Below are 13,767 nucleotides of genomic sequence, written 5' to 3' on the forward strand. Positions count from 1 at the left end.
GTAAGCCAACTATAGCCTGCTCTAAATCATCGTTCCTCCCACCAAAAAATGACAACCAATCTTGACACACAACTGCAGCACCAAAACATCACAAGGTAAGACAATGAAATGTACATATATCTTCAGTAAATAACCCCAAATACCGCATGAACCCGGGGTATGCAGTGATTATATTGAATATAAAACAACTAATGAACACATAATGAATGTAAAAACAACTAATACCAAACAAACTAATTCTGGAAAAAACAAGAAATAGGTTTGTGCGAGGGAATAATGGTTTTGGGGGTGGGAGAAAAGTATTAAAAAAGGGGGGATTAGGAAGAACCCCCCAAAACAATGATAAATAAATTAGTCATATTGGAATTCGTTGTTTTTTATTAGTTATTTTTTCATGAGTTATTATTTCATTAGTGAAAATTGCATGTAACCGAACCCAACACAGATAAACACCCACAACTCTCCTCACTCTCCTTAAACACCACTCTGACAGACAGCACACTCAACCACACAATGTACATTACCAAACAGAAGCTCACATTCACCATGCACCAAGCCCTATCAACCAAGTGACCAAAGGGCAGCAGGACCAACAGCATTTCCCTTATCATCACATACAATAGAAGAATAGGTCCATGAATTCAATTGTCTGATTTTTCTTTTTTCTACATTTCTACATGCTGTTCTATCCCCCCAACCAATACTAACTGACGTTGGGTGTTTTTTTTTTTTTTTACCCTAGGGTATACTGATGGGCCACATATCTAGGGTAAATGATAGGAAAGAGAAGAAGTAACCCTGTCTCACAATGGACATATTTTTATCCATTATAGGCTAAAAATTTGGCAGACAGAGGCTGAAGAGGTGAGCAAGGAGGGGAGTTGGTTTCAAAAGTTATTTTATTGCTCCCTTCTCATCTGCTTAACATGTTAAAAAACAAAACAATTAAGAGGGGCACTCAGTTAGTACATATGCATCCCACAGGAAAGGTTGACCGGTTTCAGTGGTCTTTTTATTACTTATGCCACTTTCCTTAGGACCCAAGGTCACTTATCTATAATTCCATAAAGCCAATGGTCAAGTGGTTTCAGGCCTCAAGTCTTGTAAAACATATTTCTTTTTGATTCCCCTTATATTTATTTTAATTTGAACACCTCTTAAGGGAGACAAGAAAACACATGTACCAAGTCTTAATGAGTTGTGATAGTGTTCATTAATTTAGGTCTGTCGGCAAAAAATGTGCTGGCGACATTGGCGGATTATTTACTTCGCTCTGAACATCTGTTTCCGAAAAAATGGAGAACCGCAGTTTTTGATGATCTGAATATGGCAAACATCTCAATAGACTTATTGCTAAATAATCCGAACAGAGCCAAACTAAAACTGCATCAATATGATTGGCAATATACACAACAAAAATGCCTGGGATTAAAAGATTTCGACAGAACTCTATTTGGTCATAAAAAACTTCGACAGACAGCCGATTATCTTTTGAAATGTCCTTCATCTAAACTTCGAACTCAAATTTTAAGATTTCGTATGAATCTCTGGCCAACGAATCAGATTTTATTAAGGAGAGGTATAATAAAATCAGAAGTCGCGTATTGTCGATTCTGCAAAATTGTCGGAATGGAAGAGACTCTTAAACATCTATTGATTGTTTGTGGCTCATTAAAGAAACAAAGAGAAACAATCTTACAGAAATTAACACACTTGCATTACATAGCTCGCTCTGATAATGGATTGTGGTGTGAATTATTTGCAACAACTAAAATCTCAATAAGAATAGCCACGATGCAGTTCTTGGAATCGGTAATGCAATCAGCTGACCGTTCTTGTATGATGATGCACTATAATAATGAGAACTAACAGCTACCTATTGTGGATTGCTTTATCTTATGGCTTTTCGAGATTTTGCAAATTAATCAATTGAATTGTACTGCAGGTAATATTGACTTACATCTATGCAAGTATATCTCTTCCTGTGGAGAATTTCGTAAATTTGTCTCACTCTTTGATGTCTTTGATTAATCAAATCAATGTATAATGAGAAAGAAATTATATAGTTGTACATTTATTGATCTGTTTATGTAAATGTTTGTTTTGAAAGGTTATCTAATTTTAACCAACCAAAATAAAGGAAAAAAAAAAAAAAAAAAATAGTGTTCATGGGGAAATTAAGCCCCCAAAAAATATTGAATGTTTTATTTTGGTAAAATGCAAAAAAAGAGGTAGAAGATTTCTATCATTGTTGAAAAATCTCTAATGTGAAGGTGAAGCTAATGATTCCGTCATTTTACTTCTTTTCTGTTCATGTTAAATTCTCAGTCAGAGAAATAAAAGAGGTAACATTTTTCATCAAGCTCTTGAAAGAGGAAAGTGAAGTGTTTCTGAACTGTTTACTTAACTTCTTTCGGCCAGTATGAGTTTGCATGATGCCAGGGCAGCAGGGTAATCATTAGTATTGCGCACGACAGACCAGCATTTAAATTAACGCTGAGGTCTGTATTCGCGCAGTTGCTGCTTTTATAGATCACGTGGCCTTGCTAGTGTATTAAGGGTTATGAGGGGAATAGTTTAGAAACAATAAATGAAATGATAAAGATCCCCCAAGAGGAGGACATATCACATCTTTCCTACTTAAAAGAGAACTGTTTTGATTATTTCGATTAAGGACTGATTGATACTTAAGGATTGAATGAAAGCAGTTGATGGACGATCCTGGCACATTGTAAACAACATCTAACACATGTAAGTCTTGGTCCTCTATAGCTGCAAAACAGGAAAACACATTACCCATGAGGAGAATACAGTGGCAGCCATCTTGTGATGTGCTGAACAAGCCTCATTCCTATTGACTCAAGGAATACTCTCATATCCACTATGCATACAAAAACCCAGTTGGGCACACTCTGAGTGAGGCAAACAAAACTAAACAACAGCAGTTTCTAGATGGCATTTGAATGAGGGGAGAAAGATGGCAAACCAAGAAGGGAGTGCAAGGAGGGAGGGACCCTTGACCTTTCCAATGAGAAACTGTTACTTTCCAGAAACCTTCAGATTAAAAAGCACAAGACGAGGAAGCCAGGCTGAAGAATCCTGTGTTGTGTGTCAGAGATACCAGGGTCCCTCCCGCGTTACTGACATAGGAGCAGCAGCCGCTGTGTTACCGTCCTTGGCTTCAAGAATAAAGCAGCGCCAGAGAGACACAGCTGGTGAGTTTGGGAGACCGATGCAAGACCGGTCTGTGTTGATGTCAAGGTTGAAAGCTGCAACATTGTATAACAAGCACAAGAGTGAACATAATCAAGGTGTGTGATGAAAGATGCGAGTAAAGCTCAATTGCTGATGGATGTTTGAACTTTAAACAGAGAGAGATACGATACCGGTAACAGATTGGTCGGGCACCGCAGGAGTGCTCAATCGAAGGTCTCTTTGAGGTACCCAGCCAAGAAGGGGCAGAAGCAAAGGTTTAAAGATGAAATAGATGAGACAAGTAAATCAAAGTGGTCCTGCAATGGTTTAAGAAAAATCCATTGCACAGTCAAAAGTCTTTGATTTTTTAAACCAGTAGGAAAGCTTAGAAAGTTAACATTATGTTTAATGGTCCAAGCTCAATCTTACCTTACCTTGCACTTGCCACCAGCTGGCCCTATTATTTATCTTGTATTCTACAAACCATGTACTGCACTTTCCTTGCACTTGCCACCAGCTGGCCCTATTATTTATCTTGTATTCTACTAACCATGTACTGCACTTTCCCCTCTCCCCTTCCCCTTACACTTTTCCCAGTCCCCTCTACCCTTGTGCGATCTGAATGACACCTGGCCTAGTAGGATCATTGTCTGTCTCCCCTTGTTCCCCCCCTGCCTCGTCACGCCTTGAGACACTTGTGTATAGGCGTGTTACAAATGCCATATTATATCATATCATATCGAGGGAGACCAATTGAAGCATTCTGTTTAATGGTCCGAACCCAATCAAGGGAGACCAATTGGGAACATTGTGTTTAATGGTCCGAGCCCGATCGAAGGAGATCAATGGTAAACATGGTGTAAAAGGGGGTCTGAGCCTGGCGTAGGGGGACCACTGGTGAACAGTTAACCACCCAAGACCGTGTGAATGTGAAAATCCTAACAAGAAAAGAACTTTGATATTGTTTGGTACGTCAGGCCCTGTGCAACAAGAGACTTTTATTGGTAAAGAGACTTTAACGCAGAAGGTCCTGATACCTGTGTTTTGGACCTGCATCCTCATGGCAGAGAAGCCAGAATGTGTGCAAAGCCGGAGTGTGCCGCCTTGGCCAACTGCTCAACAATCCTGACATTCTTTCTTGAACACTTTTCTTTTGCATACATTGTTTTCCCACACCATTTGTATTTATAAGTAAGGATTGGCAATAGGTTTATTAGTACAGACCCTTTTATTTTGCAAAGACTCCCCTCGGACTGCGTTATTATTATTTGATGGTCGATGCTTGCCGCCATCTTTAGAATTATGGTTAGATAGGCGTTTAACCAACCCATTGAAGTGCAATTAACGCCCTTGAACTGTCATCATGTGTGTCTGTCTTCACTGTTTGACACCAAGCCTTCCTTACATTATCCTCCATATTACTAGTGCTGCAAGCATCTCCTGCTCATGATGTATTACAGCTACCATGTGGGGGGAAGAAAAAAGGGTCAGAAAGGCCGTTTTTAAGATGTGATGGACACGTCACACGCTTATATGCTTGTTATGAAAGGATTGCTGCTAAAGAATGTAGCTAACCTACTTTTCAATCGGATGCTTTTTCACAACAGGTGTAATGTATAGGCAACCTTCTATTTCCAGCATATTACTAATGGTTCTTCCCCCAACAAAGGGATCTCCTACAACATAATGTATTTTGGCTAACATATGAGGGGCAGAGAAACAGGTGGAATGTGGCGGCCATCTTTAAGATGTAATAGGCAGATCTAATGCTGATCTGTTCATTGTGTTAAAAATGTGCTGTTAAAAAGTGTGTCGGACCGAATACGTCCATAAGGGCCCATTCAGGTTATTAAAGTCAAATAAGATAATAAATATGGACCTCAAATCATAAAATGAGTTTACAAAGGTGTTTTTACCAATATAAGATGTTACATCAGTCACCTCTGGTTCTTGTAACTGCATTGCTGTATTGTGGACAAATAAATTGTTATTGCTCAATGAAATTATTCCCAGTGGTTCAATATGGGTAATTTGTCTCCCTGTGTTGTATCTATAGAAGACCAACACCTGCATGTCTTATATGTTATTTACAATGTTACCAGGGTCTGCCAACGCATGCTTTCATTCAATCATTCAGTATCAGTCTTTAAACAAAAGATGCAAATCTGTTCTATTTTAAGTAAGAAAGATGTTATATTTCCTCCTCTTGAGGAATCTTTAACATTTCATGTATTGTTTCTAAACCATCAATCAGCCCTGCACCTCTAGTACACCAAAAGGGATCTGAACAGATTGGAAACACAAACAAATTATCAACTGCCTCGTCCAATTTTGGTAATGTGGTCAGAACGGCAGGTTTATCGCCGAAAGGTCGTGGATCGTTGGTTAGTTACAACACAACGAAAATACAATTATATCCCAATGATAAAAGAGACTGTCCAGTCAAGATTGTATACTCATATCTACTTTATTATCACAACAAACAGTTCTAGCCCACTACAAAATACAACCCACCTTGTGAAGGAATGCATAGGACAGTTTAGGTTCAAAGAAGGAAAAGGGGTGCACTCTGGATAATGACAGGAGGGTAGTCGATATAGCAATTAATTACAATAGTTCAAGGATACTTGGTTTCAACACAAAGGGAGCAATGGGTTGTAAACTGTCACTAGGGGCCTTTGTAGAAGGACCAATGGAGAAAGAACCACAATGTACCTGGTGCTCTTGGTGCTCAACAAGGTTGAGTAGGTTTCAGGACATTTTGCAGCTTCTGCAACAGAGTTCACGACAGCTGCGGGCATCAGGCAGCAGACAGTTCAGTGAGCAGTTCAGTGTAGCTCGGGATCAGGAATCGTTGTCTCAGTGCTGCTCAGTGGTTCTGAAGCACTGGTTGAGGTGTCTCAGACAGCTTTAGCGACTGCAGCATAAGAACAGTCAGTGGTGCAGTCGGTTGCAGCTCGAGGGGCTTGACTGGATTGAAAATATCCTTTAAGGCAGTTGTCGGTAGATGCTTGTCGATGCCCTCCTCCTAGCTTATTCACTGGGCTCATGTCTGTCTTCCTTTAAAGGTGGGTGGCGCAAAGCTCAGGAGAGTGTTGGAGGCTGCTGTCTTGTCCTTGGTTTGGTTCACAGACTCTCTGGCACTTCCCACTTCCCACCTTGGAAGCTTGCTGCAGAGCCTAGCTAGGATACACTGTGTGCTGGCTGGGTTCCAGTTCTGGAGCCTTTGTAGGGTCATCTGGATTCGTTATCTCCCTCTGTACCCTGGGAGATTGTAGGGGATGGATCTTGCTTCACTCTTGAAGGTCCTGGCCTTCCCTCACTGGCGGAAGATGTAAGGCAGACTGTACATTCAGCCAGGGTCAAATGCTGAGTTCTTCATTTTACTCCTTGCAAAGTCTTCATATGATCTGCCAAAAGAGGGGCTCAGCCCTCTTTTAAAGCCAAATGGACCACAGGGAGTGGTGTAGGATAAGCCTACCTTAAAGAACCAATCCTAGTTCCCCACCAACAATCTCCTGTATGCGTGAGGTCATAACCAGAAGTACTTTGCAATAGAAAACATAAATGGGTGAAAACATGTACTACTAAGTCCCAGCCATCTTCCTGTCTGTTGTGAACCAAAGGGTCCCTGTGGTTAATGGAGCTTTCTGTAGTTCCTGATTAAAGTGTCACATCTCCCTTGAAGCTGCAGTGAGATCAGACTTTCTACCTCCGTCATGCCACATACTCGTACCTTCTGAATGGGTCTCCCTGGGGGATGACTACTGTAAACACGCAGTCCCAGACATAACATTCCACTTTCAATCGATACTGAGTGCAGGAGCTGGCATCAGCTTGACACAGTTGCATATGAAAGGTTGTTGGGGTTTCCTGTCTCCTTTGATAGCCTCTGCAGCCAGGCATGTCGGCATGTTTGAATTAAACTCGGATTAGTATGTGAATGCTGCCACCAGCTACAGGGCTCCACAAAATTACATGGATTCATGGAGCCTTTGTTAGTTAATTAGGCTGTCCAAGGCAGGGGGAAGGTTTGGCCCTCCCGCTTCTGGAGAAGCATTATGTACTCCACCTGTCAGACCCCAACTAACTATGACAGGAGGGACTGCACCTGTAGGCTGTGTCCATCCAGTGTACACGGGTCTATGCGTATGTTATGCAGTGAGCATAGGAAAATGTGTGCGGATTAGCCCCACAAATTTTCCAGAAGTTGATCTACCATCATTCAATTTCATTTAATATTTCAAAAACGGCAAGGCGAGCGGATGGTCGAATTCCTTACAGAAGCCCCACACACATCTTTGCTTGCGCACCCTAATCCTGCCCTATTGCAACCCTCAGATAACCTGCTAGCATGTCTCATACATATTCACATATAAAAAAAAGAAATGTGCATATAAAACCAAGCCCTTTTGCTGCGTCTCAAACTAAGACATATCATGGATATTAAATAAACTTCAAAAATGTCGTTTTATTTTGTGACTCACTTTAAGGCAGGTATCTGGGGCTGTGTGTGTGCTTTCAGATGGGAAGGTCGAAACACAGTTCCAGTCGCCAACAGCATGCATAAGAAAAGCCAAACAAAGTCCTGCACAGCCTTTAATTAAATCCTTGGTCAACGCTTTTCTTTGTAATCAGCATGTTGAAAAGAAATGTTTTAAACAAGAAATTGCTAGGCCAGACTTAAGGCGCTGGCTGAATAGGGCTCTCTTTATAATCAGCATGCTGTCCTCAAAAAAGGGCCAGTGAGAGGTGGCCCAGCGTTTTGGGGAAATGGCCAACAGGGAAGGGCGGGATCCAATCGCCCAAATAGCCTACTGGTGTTGCCTTCCTATGAATGACATGGCGCTACCTGGCACACATGCAAATGGGTCATAAATGACCCTCTCATGCATAGCACATCTCCTTCCACCTGTCACAAACAGGCGCAGAGGAATGCTTTTGTTTGCTTTAGAAATGTGCAGTGAAACCCCATTCCCCCCACATCACTCTCTTCTTTGTGCAATTGCATACAGACGGGGGAGGCACCCAAATGCGCCGATGCAAAGTGCTCCCAGTTCCCAGTCAGAGTTCCCTAGCGAATGGAGCTGGACATTTCTGAGATGCAAGAAAGGGCACGAGCTGGCTCATCACATCATCAATTGAGGCAAAGTGCCAGCATGCAGAGCTCTCTTCTTTCCAGTGGCCATGCGTGAGAAGGACACCTAGAATCGTCTCTTTCTCTTTGGATTGTGGGACTTGTAGTGTGTTCTTTCCCAATAGAAATGTCGCAAAAGTACCAGAATTCCAAGCAAAAACGGGACTGTGTGTGCTTCTCACCCATGAACACCCAACACAAATCCAGTATTGTGTTTTTCATCTTTGGATTGTGGGACTTGCAGTTTTTTTTCTTTCCGATTTGAAATTCAGGACAACTACACGCCCCAGAATTCCAAGCAAAAAACAGGACTGGGTGTGCTTCTCGCACACGGACACAAAGAATAATAGCACCTCCGGAATGAAATCACACATGTTGGCCTGCATGTACTTATACATGCCAACATTACCCATTCCTTTCCGGAGCCAATACTCTTGCTCATGTTTTCACTTTGCATTCTCGGACTTGTATTCCTGTATTTCACCATTATGAGCCAGACACTACGAGTCCTAGGCTGACCAGACGTCCCGGTTTTGCCGGGACTGTCCCAGTATTTGGTGCTCTGTCCCCCTTTCTCAAAATAATGTGCCCATTGGAAACTGCAGTGGTCCCGGTTTTTGGCAGTAGGTCTTCATAGCTGGCAGGCAGGAATACACAATCTTGCACAGAAGAAATGCTGCATTTTCCAACTTAAGATAGTGTTAGTTTATGATAAATTAATAATAATATGTGTTTCTTTGAACAGTAACACTTTAACCCCGTTCTCTTCCAAACGCTACTGAAGTGTAGTGCCTTGACAGCCACTTTCAAGAGTTAGTCCTACCTTTATGTTAGTTGCCCTGTCCCGGTTTTTTACTTTTTGAACCTGGACACCCTGACGAGTCCAAGAATGCAAAGTTAAAACTAGCACTGGACTAGTGTCACCGAATGGAACATGTTAGCATCTGTAAACCTTAAGCATGGAGCCACCACATTATGGGCCTCATTATAAGTATTGCGGAATGGGTTAACGGGCGCCGCTAATGGTGGCGGCCCTGTTAAACCCATTCAGCAATATTACGAGGTTCCCTCGCGGGACCCGACGTGGATGTCTGCTTTTACCAGACGTCCTTACCGGGTCCCGCGAGTGGACCAGGGAGCTAACAACGGGCCGATCGTAATTGGCCCGTTGTTAGCTCCCGCACACATTCCCATTTGAGCCCTCTTGGGGCTCAAATGGGAATGGGGAAGGTCCGGGCTCCCTGAAGGAGGAATTACCGGGCCCTACATACTCGGAATGGCCCGGTAATTCCCCATTCAGGGAACCCGGACCCGATTTTGGAGGCAGCCATGCCCTTATTAAGCGCATGGCTACCTCCAAAGTCGTAATGAGGCCCAAGGACTAAACATGTATTCGCCCACTGCAGAGTTTTTGTGTAACGAAATCCCGCGTCTCTAGTTTGCCCGGCCTCCCCCTTCTCCCCTATTTATTCCTTCTTACAGTGGCTGGCAGTATAACTGGCACATAGATCGAATCTGCTTAGTCTGGGCTGTTAAATCGGTTTAATTAACTTACTAAGTTAATGTTCCACTGCTTGCAACGGAGGGGCTCATTGCTATCAGCTGGGCGTCAGGAATGGGAAGCCCAAATGATCTCATTTCGTCACAGTTGGAATTAGGGAACGGTTAGCCAGTTGTGCCGCGCAGTTTCCAATTTGGATGGCGCCCTTGGGGGGACTGCAGGTTATCCACTTACAAGCCCAAGCAGTGCCTAAGTGTGAACAAGGTTTGTAGGGGATGTTTTGCTTACAAGTTTGACTACAACAGTAACTGGCCATGGCCCCGTGAGCGCACTAATTGCCTACCTAACTTTAAAATAAATAAATAAAAACGGATTTGCTGACACAGTCTCAGACTTGGAACCATTAAGAGGCAACACTGAAGGACATTTACCATATGTGAGTTTTTTTTTTATTTGTATTATTGTTAATGCGGCAGATAAGAAAAACAAGAAAATAAACAATAAAAGAATGGGGGACAAAATTACAGAAATTTGCAAAAGTTTGACAAATAGCGGCCCGCACTTGCCACAAGCTAATGGCTTGCAATGATTAATAAGAGTAAAAATAATTGCATTTCATTAAGATTGATGACACCCCATTTAACCTCGCCTCTCGTTTCAGCCCTAAAGTGGAAAGAGATGAAGTTCTCATCTATAACAGCTCCTGCGCCGTCGCCCTGGCAACAGAGGCAGAGATGGAGTGTGAGGCACCTAATCAGCCAATTACCAGCAAGATTACTGAGATACGGAAAAACTGGGGCCGGGACGTGAAGGTATAATCAAATCTTCTTTTTACAGACTGATTCAAACATCTCGAAATTAAATTTGCAATATTGTGTACATTAAAAAAACAATTTAGGCTCGGCGGGGATGTGGCAATGTATAATGCTAAATGATGGAGAAACTTGGAGCCGCTGCCTTAGTGTAGAACAACTGAATTTGTGCTTAACCAGAGCTAAATTCTCAGTTAATCATATATTTTATCAAAAACAAATGAGGCCTGTCCTGGCCCTCAAAATTATTTCCGCAGATTGCCGCTACCGCCAGGTTCTCCTTTTAACATTGCAATATTAAACCATACTTAAAACATTTTTTTTTTGCCCAAACTGTTTATTTCATATTACAGTATACATTAAATACTTCTGTAAATTAGGCATGCATTCACATCTGAAAAAAAACCCTGTATTGTAATGTAATGCATGTGCTAATTCATTGAAGCAATTGTTGGCAAATGTGCACAGTTGTTGTACATTGCGTTATTTGGTATTGACCATAAAAGCAATTCAATATCACATTATGTACATCTTACAGAAGACCGTCATTTCATATTACAAACCATGTTAAAAACGACTAGCTCCAGCACACATAGTTTCATTCACAAACTGAAATGACAATTAATTTAACATGCAGACATTTCCATCACATTCTGTCCTGTGTAACCAGGCCCTATGTACACATTTTGCAAAATAATAGGCTAAGTTCACATCTAGTGGATTCTTACAGCACTCTATGGCCGAATCTGTTGTTCTGATGTCTTTCAGTCGAAGTACTGGCAATAAGCAACACTTTCTCAGACTTGAGTTGCCTGGGCAGAATAATAGAAAGTGCCTTACTGACCTCAGAACTGCTGCATACTTTATGATATGATATGATATGGCATTTATAAAGCGCCTATACACAAGTGTTTCAAGGCGCAACAAGACAAGGGAGGGGGAACAAAGGGAAGACAGACAACGATCTTACTAGGCCAGGTGTCATTCAGATTGCGCAAGTGCATGGGAAGGGGGAAAGGGAAAAGTGCGTGGGGGAAGGGAGAGGGGAAAGTGCAGTACATGGGATAGTAGAATAAATAAGATAAATACAATGTCCAGCTGGTGGCAAGTGCAAGGTAAGTGCAGGCATAAGTGCTGGTAGGGGGACTGTAGGGATACAGAAAACAGTCCCCAGGTGCAGAGTTTGCCAGGGAGGCAGTGCAGTAGTGCAACTGGTGGGGCCTGGGCCTTAGATCCGAAAGGGTGGCCAGGTAACCAGTGCAGTTTCAGCAAGGGATTCAGCAGGGGAGAGGGGGAGAGAAAGCACAAGCAAAGAGGAAGGTTGTGAGGTGCTTTTGGAACCGGAGATGGTTCTCCTCAAGACCACCTAGCCGTATACTCGGCCACTTTGAGGGTGTTAGTACGAAATTGAATGTATAAACTCCTGGCATAAGCAGGTGCTACACAGTCTAAATACAATTCAAATCCCTCAGCTGGTTTCAACATCATGTAAAGGGCACGCGTCTTCAGCGCAACACAAGCACATTTCATCTAGCTTGTGCTGGCCTCTTGGTGCTTTGTTTTAAATCAAGCCTTTATGCTTGCAGTTATCGCCTTTGGTTTGTCCCATCCCCATACCCAGATTCTGAAGTCCTTTGCATACAAACTTTGGCCATGCCAATGAACTAGAGCCCAGGGGTACTTAATAGACTGCTCATTGATTCGTTGTATTTGGTTAATTCCGGTGTACTCCAGAGCCTAATCCAGTACAGCAGCGGTTTGCTGGCAAAGACTTTGTTTATGGAGTTAAGGCCACATTCCCAATGTAAACTTGCCATTGGGGCTCCCTTAGGTTGTGCTAACAAACCCCACAAGAACCCGTTATCCACCACACTTAGCTCGTGTGAGGGTCAGTGACCGCACAATTCTGCGCCATGCAGTGCCGCTTCCCTACCTTGTTCTTGGTATTATTTAATAGCTGGGGAAACTGCACCCCTTCCAAGCCTATTGTAGAGGCAGCGGATTCCCCCACTATATTTTTCCAGGGTCACTGTGACTTTAGCGAGGTGGGCTGTCCATGATAGATCTTCTGCAAATCTTATCCCTGGTAGTCGTAATAAAAACACCTGTTCCAACACATAGTTGCCAATTGATATATACACAGTAGAGCCATAGTATCTTTGTGTGAGAAATGGCTGCATTGTTTCATGAATGTTATGCACATCTGTAATTTGACACCATAGCAAGAATGAATTGCTGACCTATCATTAGACAAACAGGATTTCAGAGAACTATCACATGAAAATGCCCAGTAAAATGTTAAATATTTGCACAATAGAGACGTCTGGGACTGGCTGTACTGGCTGGTATCGGCCTGCTGCATGTGCTACCACATTGTTTCCCCAGAGAAGTGACCATCTTGCAAGCAAACATTGAGAACTCCAATGACCCGTCAGATGATCTGACCATTCCACCATATTCTCCTATTCTTCTGCACTTTTCCTGCTCCTCTCTTAGAATGAGTCCCTCTAGGGTCTGTCCTGGGACCACTGCGCCTCACACTCTGTAACTTCTCCTTCAGCAAACATTACTTCTCCTTCTGGTTCTCTAGCCACCTATTTACAGATCATAGCCAAATATTCTCCTTTTACTCTTTCAGCTTGACATCTCCCAGAAGATCTCCAACTGCCTCTCCACCATCCATCCCTGCACGGCACTTCACTGTCTTGTTCGCAACTCCTCTAAGGGCAAAGACGTCTACCTCAGACCTTGATCACGGCCCCCACTTCTCAACAGCTGAGTTTCATTTCCATGTTACCTCCTTGCACCTACCCCCAAGACAGCCTAGGGATTCCCTTTGACAGCATCAGGAAGCTTGATCACTCCATCACCTCTACATTCGCTACCACCATGACCAGTCTCTACAATATCAGCAAGATCTGCCCCCACCCACACCTACTATTCTACACACATTCACACCTCCACCAGTGTCCTCACCTGCTTGTCCACTGCTCAATCAAGCGTCTAGGCCTACCCCACTATTCCTTTGCTCCCCATGACAAAATGTTCCAACTCATGGCACACATCTTGTGCAATCTTCCCCACCCATCCCACACTGCTCTAATGCCGGTTGGCTATCCATG

General features: G+C 42.8%; 1 protein-coding gene across 2 annotated transcripts in view; it reads left to right on the forward strand.

The window, feature by feature from the left end:
• Window positions 1-13,767, forward strand: part of PKHD1 (PKHD1 ciliary IPT domain containing fibrocystin/polyductin) — a 4,356,595-nt gene that overhangs the window by 1,177,374 nt on the left and 3,165,454 nt on the right. For both annotated transcript variants that reach the window (XM_069605754.1, XM_069605755.1), the window contains exon 35: window positions 10,495-10,645. In XM_069605754.1, coding sequence (XP_069461855.1) covers window positions 10,495-10,645 — 151 coding nt within the window. The remainder of the gene's footprint in view (window positions 1-10,494; window positions 10,646-13,767) is intronic.

This window comes from Ambystoma mexicanum, chromosome 4p, assembly GCF_040938575.1.
Source record: "Ambystoma mexicanum isolate Mex_15411 chromosome 4p, UKY_AmexF1_1, whole genome shotgun sequence".
NCBI classification, from domain to species: domain Eukaryota; kingdom Metazoa; phylum Chordata; class Amphibia; order Caudata; family Ambystomatidae; genus Ambystoma; species Ambystoma mexicanum.